The 13,665-nt window shown below is 33.7% G+C and overlaps 1 protein-coding gene across 1 annotated transcript in view; it reads left to right on the forward strand.

Annotated features, from left to right (window-relative positions):
• Positions 1–13,218, forward strand: part of NMD3 (NMD3 ribosome export adaptor) — a 28,948-nt gene extending 15,730 nt beyond the window's left edge. Inside the window, exons 11-16 of the mRNA XM_014537970.1 lie at positions 3,306–3,451; positions 7,574–7,686; positions 8,451–8,523; positions 10,227–10,333; positions 11,341–11,411; positions 11,830–13,218. Coding sequence (XP_014393456.1) covers positions 3,306–3,451; positions 7,574–7,686; positions 8,451–8,523; positions 10,227–10,333; positions 11,341–11,411; positions 11,830–11,960 — 641 coding nt within the window. The 3' untranslated portion in view covers positions 11,961–13,218. The remainder of the gene's footprint in view (positions 1–3,305; positions 3,452–7,573; positions 7,687–8,450; positions 8,524–10,226; positions 10,334–11,340; positions 11,412–11,829) is intronic.
• The last annotated feature ends 447 nt before the right edge of the window (positions 13,219–13,665 follow it).

Raw genomic sequence — 13,665 nt, forward strand, 5'->3', positions numbered from 1 at the left:
ATAATATGAATAACACTTAAAACGTGTAGGTTATCATTTCATTTAATTGTACTAAGGTAAAAACTTGCTTCTAAAAACATAAGTGGATTAAAATTCAACAAATAGTTATTGAGGATCTAGTGTACAGAAGGCTAGTGTTAAGGATTATGTCTCTAGAGGTCTCTGCAGTATAGGATCTTATATGTTGATATTTAAATCACCAATAATAATAAGTGCCATAATTTATTCTGAGCATTCAGTATAAGTTAATATGTAAGTACTTGAGTATATTTCACCTGTTTATGTCTCATAATAACTGGGATAAATTATACTAGCATTTTGAAGATGAGGAAATTGAATCTTCTGGGGGTTAGATGACTTGACCAAAGTTACATAACTAAAATGATGAAGCCAGGATTTATTTGTACCTAGGTCTGTGACTTTCAAGCTTTAAGCTGTTATTGTTAATTTATAATGTAATGCAATTTCAGGGATGAAATGATGGTTTAAAACAGGGTTAGCAAAGTTTTTCTGTAATGGGCCAGATAGTAAATATTTTCAACTTTTAGGCCTTGTAGTCTCCTTTGCAACTATTCAACTCTCGCTGTTGCATAAAATAGCCATAGATAATAGGTAAACGAATGGCTGAGGATGTGTTCCAGCAAAAGTTTATTTATAGAAGTGGGCTGTGGGCCAAATTTGGCCTGAGGGGCATATTTTGCAAACCCCTGATTTAAAACTGAACATTTTACTGGTGCAGAGCCTGGGAAGTATAAATCTAGGTGTGAGGGCATATTTAAGGCCTTGTGTATAAAGTACTTTGAGTGATTCATACAGATAACTGGATGCATACACCATGTAAAGTAGTATTTTCATTCATCTTTGGAGACTCTTAGTTAAAAAGGAAGTACTGGAATAGGTGCTGTTAGGGATGCACAGATGTCCTTTTAGTGGAAAAACCTATGATTGTGAATAGATGCAGCTTAAAATATAACCCATATTCTTTTATATTTTAATACAGTTTATAGATAGATAACCCCATTACTGGTATTATTTTCCAGGGTACACACAGAGGTTTACTGTTTGGGGCATATTATTAATGTATCCATGAGAGAGAAACATGTGGCTCCCTTGAAATTTGTTTTTTATGGAGATTGAAAGAAGTCACAGATTTAGAAAATCACTCTCTTTCTGGTGCTTAATACTTTGCTGAGAGTGTATAATGTTAACATAGAGTGATAAGCATTCACACTTCAATAAACTTGAAGTAAACTTAATAGCTTGATGAATATGACCTGAAAAAAAATTAAAGCATTTTTATTAAGACAAATATCCACATTTTAAGAAGGTAATAGCTTATTTTCTGCTTCTCTAAAAATTCCCTCTTTAGGCCCTTTGTTGCCACACAGAATTAAAAATTTAATGTTTTAGTTTGAGCAAATGCACTTGGATCAGGTATGCATTGATGAGTGTTTTTTGAGACTGTTACTTAGGATTAGCTTCGCTCTAAATGTTAGTTCTTATGCCTAGGATAATGTTGTTTGTCTGTCCCCAAAACTGGCGCAAAGCCTGGGAAATATGAACCAGATTTGTGTATGTATTCGCGTAACCAGTGCCATCCATCTCATCGATCCAAATACTCTACAAGGTAAGTTTTCGGAACTGTTTTCCTTGACAATTCTATCTGGCAAGCAGTAATAATTTATATTGTTAATTTTATCAAATTTTTCAATAATATTCTGAAAAACTAGTTAACATTTTTACTATTGTTTCTTACAAAACACTGATTTTTAAAGCTTTTGATAAGTTACCTTGTATTTTTTACTTGAAGAAATAATTCTGCGAACTTTTAAAAATATACTAGTTTTATGCTATTTATTTTATTTTTTAATTTTAAAAAATATATTTTTATTGATTTCAGAGAAGAAGGGAGAGGGAGGGGAGAGTTGAAGGGAGGGGGAGAGAGAGAGAGAGAGAGAGAGAGAGAGAAACATCAATGATGAGAGAGAATCATTGATTGGCTGTCTCCTGCATGCCCCTTAGTGGGGATTGAGCCTGCAACCTGGGCATGTGCCCTTGACCAGAATCCAACCCGGGACCCTTCAGTCCGCAGGCTGACGCTCTATCCACTGAGCCAAACCAGCCAGAGCATATGCCATTTATTTTTACTGAAATTGACTTATTTACCTCATTTTACTTTTGTGACTAATTAAAGTTTAGGACAGTTAACTTTTTGTAATTCAGTAGAACATTTAGTTTAAATATGAATTTTAACTAATTTCATCATTACTATACATAATTTTTAACATTTCCTTGATAAAAACTATTTTTTAAAGAAGATCCCATATTGATAGGTGTCTCCTCAGGACTTGTTTGCATCTCCTACTTCTTGATCTTTTTCACTTTTTCTTTCTTATAAGTACCGCGCGCTAACCGATTGTGCCACTGAAGCTCCAACTTTTTCTTTCTAATATAAGTTTTCTGTTATTAAAAATTGAGTTTATTTTGCTATTTTCCCCAAAAGTCATTATCCTTGTTAATTAGATTAGAATTCATCAGGCAGAGGTATTTTTTTTTTAATATAATATTGGGATGAACATCTGTCAGGTAAAACTTTTCCATAAATTTTCCATAAATTAAGCGCTTAAGATGACTGATAATGTTTCCTAAATAAAATGCCAACCCATGAAACAACTATACAACTGATGGAATCTGACCTTACATTAAAGTCACTTAGCCTTGTGGTGGTTTGATGGTAGTAACTATTTAAAGATAATGTTTGACAGTTTGACACCTGATAGTCTCTTGTGCTGTGAGCAGTTTGGGCTGATTTATAGGATTAAATGGTGACTCGAGCAGTGGTTCTCAACCTTCCTAATGCCGCGACCCTTTAATACAGTTCCTCATGTTGTGGTGACCCCCAACCATAAAATTATTTTCGTTGCTACTTCATAACTGTAATTTTGCTTCTGTTATGAATCGTAATGTAAATATCTGATATGCAGGATGTATTTTCATTGTTACAAATTGAGCATAATTAAAGCATAGTGATTAATCACAAAAACAATATGTAATTATATATGTGTTTTCCAATGGTCTTAGGCGACCCCTGTGAAAGGGTCGTTCAACCCCCAAAGGGGTCTCGACCCACAGGTTGGCGACCCACAGGTTGAGAACTGCTGCTCTAGAGAGTGAGTTGCCCCTGTTGTTCCTGTTGACCTGATGCTTCCCACTTCGTACATACCAAATTGTTCCTACTTATAACACTTATTGACTTTTAAAACACTTCATTTCTCTTGTTCTTTAATATCTGTGTTTATTTTTAGTGGCAGATATTGATGGGAGCACTTTCTGGAGTCACCCTTTCAATAGTTTATGCCATCCCAAACAGCTAGAGGAGTTTATTGTGATGGAATGCAGCATAGTCCAAGATCTAAAACGCAAAGCAGGTGCTGGAATGATATCAAAAAAGGTAAGTACTATCTTGCACATCTTTTTTTTTTTCTCCTTCAAATTATTGTTTTGGTCCCAGTAATTCTAAAATGTGTTTCCAAATAAAGCTAACACCGCACTAGATTAAAAATGCATTCATGTTTGTATATTGTTTGCTTTTAACATGGTCATTGTGGTGATTATTATCAGGCTTACACTATCTGGTAAGTTTATTTTCTTGTTTAATGTTAAACATTTTAAAAAAGTGTTTATTATTACAGAAAAGCATTTTCTTGCTTTACTTTTGTACAAGAGGACCAAGTGACAAGTTAATCTTTTATGAAAGCTGTATTATCAGTAAATACTGAATTCATCAGTTTGTATTTCTAAAACATGGGAACATTCTCTACATATAAAAGTGTTATCATACTGTTATGCAAAATGCTGAGGTTCCAGAAAAACCTCAGCATATTGTTTGTGGATTCTAAAGAAATAATCTGGAGGATTGGCTGTGAAAGACAGGTGTTTATTAGGACTTACATGCATACTTTTGAAGCGGCCGCATGGGGTAGGGTAACGGGCAGGTGAAGGGGCAGCCAGAACTATTGTTTTGCTGCCACATAAGGTTTTATAGAGTACAGAAAACAGGGCATGCAAGGGGAGGGGAACATGCATGAATTCAAAACAGTAACTGTTTACAATCCAGCCTCATATCTAGAAGCAATTTCTCTTTGGCCTTTCTTAGATCGAGTTGCTGGCCAGGTTCTCAAGGTTTCACAGTCTTCTTACAGATGGCCTTCACTGTTTCCCACAGGGTGGGAAGGGGAGTTGGAGCATGGGAAGGGGCCCATGTTCCCATTTACCATAGACATACATATAAACATTATTTATATTTAAATATCCCAATTTTCCCCAAGTATCTTTCATGAGTTATTTAAACTAGTATCAATTTGGGGATCATACATGGAATGTAAATATTATACCTCTTAAATCTTTTATTTAGTGATAACCCCCCCCCCTTTTTTTTTTATGATACCAACTTCCTAAGTAGGGCATTTATCTTGTGGATCTCTTATTGTTTCCTCATGATGTCATTTAACTTGCTACTTAATCTCTAGTAATTCCTTTGAGAAAGTGGATCTAAAGGCTTGCTTAAATTTATTTTTGGCCAGAACATTTGAGTGGTGATGTTGTGTATTTTCTATGATATATCAAGAAAGAAGTAACGGTTGGCTATTTCACTGATAGCTAGATCTCTCTATTGTAATACTATGATTTCACCCCCTTATTAGCCAGTCTTCCTGACTTCTTTCTTTGCTTGCTTCCTTCCTTTTCCCCTTTCTTCCTTTCCCTTCCTCCCTCCCTTCTTCCCTCCCTCCCTTCCTTCCTTCCTCTCAGATTGCCACAAATTTTGCCAGTGGAAACCCCTTGAGAATAGTTTCAGTGTCTTGTTAAAATTTTTTTTCTAATGGCTTTTATTTTTTTAGAGCAGTTTTAGCAAATTAAGAGGAGCTCAGAAATTTCCCATATACCCCCTCCTCTACACATGCATAGCCTCCTCCATTCTTAATATCCGCCCATCAGTCTTCCTAGCCATGAACACGGAATTTCTCTACATTTCTTTAGCTGTTTTTTTTATTTTATTTATCAGAGTTTTGTAGTTTTTCTCATAAAGTTCTTATATATATTTTATTAAATTTAGACCTAAGTATTTCATTTTGGGGGTACTAATATAAATGGTATTGTGTTTTTAATTTCAAGTTCCACTTTTTCATGTTGGTATATAGGAAAGCGATGGACTTTAATTTATAACCTTCTATCCTGTAACCGTGCTATATTCTGGTAGTTTCTTTGTTCTTTCAGATTTTCCACATACACAGTCATTATCTGAAAACAAAGATAATTTTATTTTTTCCTTCCCAATCTATATATTTTTCATTTTCTTTTCTTGTTTTTTACATTATCTAGGATTTCTAATAGGATAGAGCATCCTTGCCTTGTATCTGATCTTAGTGGGAAATCTTTGCGTTTCTCACCATTAAGTATATTAGCTGTGTTTTTTATATATTCTTTATCAAGTTGATGAAGTTCCCCTTTGTTCCTACTTTACTAAGAGTTTTTAACATGGATGGTGTGTTGGATTTTGTAAAGTGCTTTTTCTGTATTGATACTATCATAATTGTTTTTGGTATGATTGATAGAATACAGTAATTGATTTTCAATTGTTAAACTAGCCTCGCGTACATGGGGGTAAGTCCCACTTGGTCATGATATACAGTTCTTTTATATTTTGTGGAGGATTTTTATATCTATGTTCATGAGAGAACGCTGGGCTGTAGTTTGCTTGCCTGGTAATGTCTTTGTCTGGTTTTGGTATTACAATAATGGGTGCCCTTGTAAATGTGTTAGGAAGTATTCCGTCTTTTTCTGGAAGAGATTGTAGAGAATTGGTATAAGTTCTTGTTGAAATGTTTGGTTAGATTCACCAGCAAATCCATCTGGGCCTCGTGCTTTCAGTTTTAGAAAGTTATTAATTATTGATTCAATTTCTTTATTAGATATAGGTCTTTTCCTATGTCCTTTTGACATGACTTTCCTAGTCTTGAAAGCATCCTTTGTTTCTTGCACAACACCACAGTGTTTAGGTGTTCTAGAATCACATTGTATAGTTTCTTACCCCATGTCTGAAATTAGGTATTTCTTCAAGGATATAAATCTGTGGTTTTTTTTTTTTTTTAAGGGAAGACAGGTTACTTTGCACATTTTTATTTAAAAGTATGTAGATACCCCTAATCTGTATACTGGTGGTGCTTATATCGCTTATTTCTAGAGAAGTAATATTGTGTTTTGAAGCAAAAATAACTTCTCATAATTTGGGAAAATCAATGGAAAGGGAAGACAGGTTACTTTGCACATTTTTATTTAAAATGAAAAATGTAATAAGGTTACTAGTAAGAGCAAAGTTTTATCATTTACAATAAATGTAGAATACCACTTTTCCTTAGGCAAATATAAAACCAGATAGTATATATTTTTGGTTTTCAAAGAACATACTTAATTAAAACAGATTCATACGTCTCTTGTAATTAGAAGCAGTCTGGTAGCCAAAAAGTGAATCCTGTTACATAGGATTTAATCTCTTTCTGGTAATTCACTTTTTTTAAAAAAATTTCTTTCCTAAACCTAAGACTTTTTAAATTTCAATTTTTTCTTTTATCACTACTTCTTTTCAGTTCTTTGGGATTCCTTAGTTCTATCTGTAATTCTTAGTATTGCTCTTGATCTTAATGGATCTGTTTTTGTTAGTAAAAGATCTTGGCATGTGCTATACTTATCTGCAAGTCTAATGTCAGTTAGAATTGCTTGTAAAATTCTGTGTTGGAAGGGGACTTGGTTTTCTAGTTTAAAGTTTCGAACTTGGGATGTTGTTTCTGCAATTTTTTTTTTTTTTAGTGTTAACACTTCAAAATAGTTGGCATCCAAAAAATAAATTTGATAAAGTTTTAGGTTCTTTAGTAAGTAGTGTGGCCACTAAGGTTGTTAGAATGTTTTGTCTGAATAATCCTGATTTTTTTTTTTTAAGTTTATGTGTAAAAAACACAAGGGGTTGCTTAATATTGGACTTCAGATTTTCCCCTATTTTCCCAGTTACTCTCTTTGCTCAGTCTGTATTGGCCCATCTCCCTGTGAAAACATTTCTTATGAAAATTCTATATATGTTGCCCTGGCCACTGTTGTTCAGTTGGTTGGGTGTCCTCCTGTGCACCAAAAGGTTGCCAATTCGATTCCCTGGTAGGGGGCGTGCAGGAGGCAACCTTGTTTCGCTCTCACATCGATGTTTCTCTCTTTCTCCCTCTCTATTCCTCTCTCTAAAAATTAATTTTAAAAATGTTTTTTAAAAATTCTACATATGTCTGTTTTTAGGTGACATTGGTATATTTTATAAAAGCTTTGACTGAAATCTTAAGAATATTTATTTTATGAATTTCTTAGGAATCTTTTTTTATACTCATAATTAGAGTAATTTGTTAATTTGTCAGTGTTTCAAAGATCTAAAAAATAAAATAATTTCTGTTTTTAAAATGAAAATTAGAAAACCAAAATCATTGTATTTAAGTTTTCTAAGAAATGCATTTTGAGTTCCATTTTCTTTCCTGTTAAGCATACCCTTGGGGAAGTCTGGGTACAGAAAACATCTGAAATGGATACAGATAAACAGTATTTTTGTCGCACTCATTTGGGACATCTTCTGAATCCCGGGGACCTGGTATTGGGGTTTGTATTATTTTACAATATTTTCAGTTGTCAATTTGCATTGCAGATTTTCTTCTGGAATCAGCAAAGCTATCTATAAAATACTAAAGTTTATTCCAAAAAGAATTTAAAAGTTCCCACTATTGATAAGTAAATTAAAGTATGGATTGGACAGAAGCCCGTACTTACTCCATTTGGTCATCATCTTAAAGCGTTATTTGTTCCAAAATTTTGAATAACTGAACTCTGAGGTTGTATGGTTAGATCATATTTACAGCTTTTTGAGGGGAGTTTTTATTATGCATATGCTGCTGCTCAGACATTTCACTTTTACAAAATGGCAGCCATGTATGTAAGGGGCCTTTACAGGCATAGGATAGTCCTTTCTGATGCAGAGCTTATCATGCCTTAAACATTACTTTTGCTCTTAGGGTTTTAGTTTGACTAGAGAATGAGGGTGTTTTTTTGTTTGTTTTATTATAAACTGAATGGAACAATCTAACAGTCCTTTAGACTGATATATAAGTCTGTTTTGCTTCTTTACAAATACATGGTGAGATAGACAGTAATAGATATGTGGAACTCAGATATAGAGTGCATTGTTATCTTTACTATGATATGTAGAAGTTTGTTCACTGTATTTGTACATTGCAAAACTTTTGAAATTGGTATGCATATTTAAATGTTTGATCTTAGGAAGAACTTTTAGGTGATCATCCATAAAATAAAAAGTTACAAAAGGGAAAATGTATTTGCCATTAAGTGTTTTATTATTTTCATTTCAGATTTGATTTGGCAAACTGTAATGTAAATGATGAACATGTCAACAAAATGAACTCCGATAGAGTCCCAGATGTGGTAAGGCTTTAGATTTTTCCCTTTTTTCTTGTGTTAAAGAGGATTGATGTAACTCTTATGGGTAAGATGCACAAGTTCACATTTTAAAAATTAACATCAATTTAGAGGTTTCTTTTGAAATTGCACTTAAGGTATAATAGCAAAGGCCTTCATTTTAAGTTAGCACTTTTCAACTAGTATGCCACAAGATTTTTTAAAACTTGCAATACCTGACTATTAGTCAGATGCACTGATCTCTTTTCCCTTAGATTGTCAAATAAAAAAATGACAGCAAACACAACAATAGCCGTCTGGTATGAATGAATGAAAAATATACTTATTTTTTTGTCAGATGGGCAAAAAATATATTTTTTGGTGTGCCACAATCAAAATAACTATTAATAGAGGAAAAAAAGAAATTTGCAGCTAAAGTCGATGACCTTTATAGGTTATTCAGGTTCATTCTTTTAGGCTCAGCTTATTTCATGTATTGTTCAGTTAGGAAGGCATTTAGAGTTAAACTCTTTTTCTGGTTGGAATATAATTGTAGTTGAAAATGATCTTCACAGTAGTAAGTCTTAGAGAAAGAATCTGACCTTTGAAAAAAACCCTGTTAAATTCTATCTATATCATAAAAGGCCACATGAGCAGTGGCTCTCGCGGTGGGAAGGGGCGGGGCGCCGCAGGGTGCTGGCAGCGTCCGAGGAGCATGCGAGGCGGCGTGGGGTGGTGGACATGGCCCTGATGGCAGGCTAGGCCTAGCGGGACCCTACATGCTCATGATTTAATTGTGCGCCGGGCCTCTAGTGAGTTTATAGGAGTCATGAGCAACAGTGAATGTGAAATGTGAAAGATCTGCTTCCTTAATCTTTTAAAATAAACATTGATCCCTTTAGCTGTGGGCAGAATAAAGTCGTGGTATAAGGTAGACTCCTCTCCTCACCACCCAGTTAGGCTTCTGTTAGTTAATAGATTAAGATATATATATATAGAAGCATGGCTTAGGTGTAAGTTGGTATTTCTAAGTAGGTCATAAAAGCAGATCATGATGGTCTTATAAGATTTTGTATTGTGTAAAATTATTCATTCTGCAATTTATTAAACTGTTCTAGGACATACATTGTGAATGATATATATAGTTCTGTAATTAGTGGGAATAAAAGGGAGAAAAAGTGTCTGATAATGTTTCAGAATGACTTATGTGAATGGTAGCTAAAAACTGAATGATGCTGTAAAAACATACCAGACACCTGAAGTTTTTGGTATGAAGGAAAACATTTTTCAATTACTAAAAAATTTTAGTAAATTTTAACAATTATACAAAAAAGTCTGAATGCATTCTCAAAATAATAAGTACATGCAGAAAAATATTAAAAGTTTTCTTGACACTGCCTCTCAATCCCTCCCTACTCCTTTCCCCTATGGCCATGGTTGGCAAACCGCGGCTCTCGAGCCACATTCGGCTCTTTGGCCCCTTCAGTGTGGCTCTTCCACAAAATACCACGTGCGGGCGCGCACGTACAGTGCGATTGAAACTTCGTGGCCCATGCGCAGAAGTCGGTATTTTGTGGAAGAGCCAGTATTTTATGATATAACAACTGTCATCAGTTTGGTGACTTCCTGGCATTCCCATAACCTTTTGTTTTTTATTTTCGCTGGATTTTGAGGCAGTGTTACCTAGTTCCCATTTTGTATAACTTTGCAAATATTCTTGTTACTTTTAGGTATTAATCAAGAAGAGTTATGACCGTACCAAACGTCAGCGTCGTAGAAACTGGAAACTGAAAGAGCTTGCAAGAGATAAAGAAAACATGGATACAGATGATGAAAGGTCCCACTTTTCTTTCAACCTGTGTGTTGTCTCAAAGGAAATTCTTATAAGTCTTTATGGTTTTTATATTAGAAATAGTCATCACACAATTGATCCTTGCACTTAATATTAATTTTTTTTCTTACCAATGTTTGATAGAATTAGTATAACAGACTATAATGTCATTTAACACAGATTTAGGTATTATTTCCTGGGTTATGACCTGACAATTGCAGTGTTATTGTAAACAGTTTATTTGAAAAGACAAAATATAGTAATAGCAAGTGAGTACTATGACTTGGGATACAAAGAAAACGGGTCATTGATATCAAATATGCTATTTTCAAAAAAACGTAAGAAGAAATGGAGATACTATGTTCTAGTAAAGTGTATTAGATAATTTGAAAGGTGGCCTTAATGGTAAAGACATTGATATCTAAAAAAAATGAAGAGTTTAAATAAAATTGTGTCTTTAAGTGTGTGTGAAACAGCAGTATTTCTAAAACAATCTCATGTAATTTAAAATAAGTATGTATTAAATATGTAATCATAAATTAAGTAGGTGTAAGTATGCATTTGACTATTTCATTTATAGTCTTAAAAGTATATTATGAAATTTTGAAAGAAAAAACTTTAAAAATATTTTGTTGATTTCAGAGAGGATGGGAGAGTGAGAGAGAGATAGAAACATCAATGATGAGAGAGAATGATTGATCAGTTGCCTCCTGCATGCCCCCTACTGGGGATTGAGCCCACAGCCTGGGCATGTGCCCTGATGGGGAATTGAACCATGACTTCCTGGTTCATAGGTTGATGCTCAACCGCTGAGCCACACTGGCCAGGCAAAAGAAAAACTTTAAAAAAAACTCATCAGAATATTTAACATGCATATTTGAAAATCAGATATTATTTTAAAGATTGTAATACTTGTAACACACTTACCTTGTACTTGTGAAAATGAAGAAAATATGACTTTATACTTTCTTGGTAAAGATGAAATATTTAAATGTTTCTTTATTCTTCTATAGGCAATACCAAGACTTCCTTGAAGATCTTGAAGAAGATGAGGCAATTAGAAAAAATGTAAACATTTACAGAGGTTGGTGTTTGAGTGTTTTGTGTCTTCTATACTATATAGATGTATTCCCCCACAGTGAGTATTCTGATACCTTAAACTTTGATTCTATAAATGACTTTTACTGTGTGTTTTTTAAACTACTCTAGTTAAACATTTATTTAAAAAAAACTTGTGGAACAGTAAATCTTATTAAAATGTTTGCTATATCACATTTGCATCCTAGGATGATCTCTCAAGTTGTTGACCCCTATACTAGTAGATATTTATTCATATACTTATGCAGCTCAGTCATTCAATGAATGCTTAAATGTCTGCTCTAGATATGATATAAGAGCTGTGGATATAATATGGTTAAATAATAGTAATGATGGTAGGGGCTGGTATTTGCGTATTTCCGTTTTTGTATTCATTTGAAATCCTCCTTGTGTTTTTTTCTTAGATTCCACCATTCCTGTGGAAAGTGACACAGATGATGAGGGGGCACCTCGAATTAGTCTGGCTGAGATGCTTGAAGACCTTCACATTTCTCAAGATGCTACAGGGGAAGAAGGTGCCTCGATGATGACATAATGAGATCATGTTGTGGATGGTTTCCGTATCTGTAGGCTCAGGATGTTGGACAAAAGAACCTTTTCTATTTCATTTATGCCTTCATACTTAGAGAGGAGAAACTTAGTTTTAAACCTAAATAAATAGGACTATTTTGATTGCCCTCTCAAAGCATTGAAAAAGATGGATGGCTTAGAAATTTTAGATAAAAGATTATGGAGAATACTCTTATTACTGATATTTAGGCTATTTTACCTGTAGGATTTGACTGGTTCACTTTTTTTCTTACACAGTATTTTTACATAACAGTTGCTCTGGGTTTAAAAGCTTAAAAGTTGTGATTCCTTGGAAGTTACCTAAGTCTGAAAGCATAAAGCAAGCTTTTACATTCTTTTTATATTGATTGCTTTAGTAAAAGAGCATATGATGAAACATTTTTAATATGAACTTGTTATGCACTTTGATCCACTTTAGATCAGTTTTATGTTTTTGGGGTAGGGAAGTTGGGGTTCAGTTTATCACTGGACACATTCAGGAGGAAATTAATCATTTTTATTAACACCTTTAAAAGTTGATAAATTGACCTGACAATTTATTAGAAGAAAATATATTTAAATTATTTGTGGATTTGTAACAAACATAGACTAATTATTTAAAGGTTCAATAACAATTTGTACCTTTGTTATTTTTGCCTATGCCAGCAGCTTAGAGCAGTAGTTGCTTATGTCATTAAAATGTCTTCCTTTCATTTCAAAGATTTTGCTTTTAAAATTTTGGTTTACAAATTGAGAGGCAAGGGATTTTTTTCTATGTAAGTTTCTATCATTGAACACATAACCATCACAAAGAATATTAGAAGCCAGCGCATAGATGATGAAGTAGTAAGAATGATCTTCATGCTTTATAAAACCATGAATCAGATTTGAATGAGGAACGACTTCCACATCCTTGAAAGAAAAGAGCTGGCTGGGGTTTTGAAGTGTTCTCAGAATGAAATGGTAAGATCCTGTTTTTGTAAGCGAGATCATACTTACTAAATATGCCAGTCTAAGCGCTAATTTAAAAATTCTAGGTATAAGGAAATTGAGTAAGTGCTGAATGGAACATTTTCCTTTTTTTTAAAGATCGAACTCCTTAATTCTGAAGTTATGAATAAAGGCCTAACTTTCTGTATGGCTTGTTTTCTGTCTTCATATTTAAAGTTTTCACTTGTGGTCTGTGTTTACTTGTTCTATGTAAAGACTTTAAAAAGCATGAAAATAAAAACATTTTCCCCTTCTTTGTGTCCTTGAAGTGATTGCATCAGTGTTATATTTAAATGACAATATCTCATGTAGTTTTCTAAACTGGAATTGCATTATTTAAGTATTTGTCATGATTTTTCCACTGAAAAATATAGTTGGCCATTAACCTGTGTAGTCTTCTCTTTTGGATGCCATGTCTTTCTAAGTAATGTAACTTACCAGTTGAAATAGGTTGTGACAGGTGCAGCAATGTAGCTAAGAGAAAAGCTGTTTGTCAGGAGTTGCACAGCTATATAGCCTTGATAAATCTGCCATTTTAGAGTATAGTGAATAGGCTATGGGTCTCAAAATACTCTTGTGATGTTCCAGAGTTGCTACAATTTGGGAATGCTGGTATTAGTGAATTTCACAGGAAGCTGATTGATAACCCAATTTATAGATAGGAGTAATTTCTACGTCAGTATGATTAATTTTCTTCTTTG

This window comes from Myotis brandtii, unplaced genomic scaffold (assembly GCF_000412655.1).
Source record: "Myotis brandtii unplaced genomic scaffold, ASM41265v1 scaffold186, whole genome shotgun sequence".
NCBI classification, from domain to species: Eukaryota; Metazoa; Chordata; class Mammalia; order Chiroptera; family Vespertilionidae; genus Myotis; species Myotis brandtii.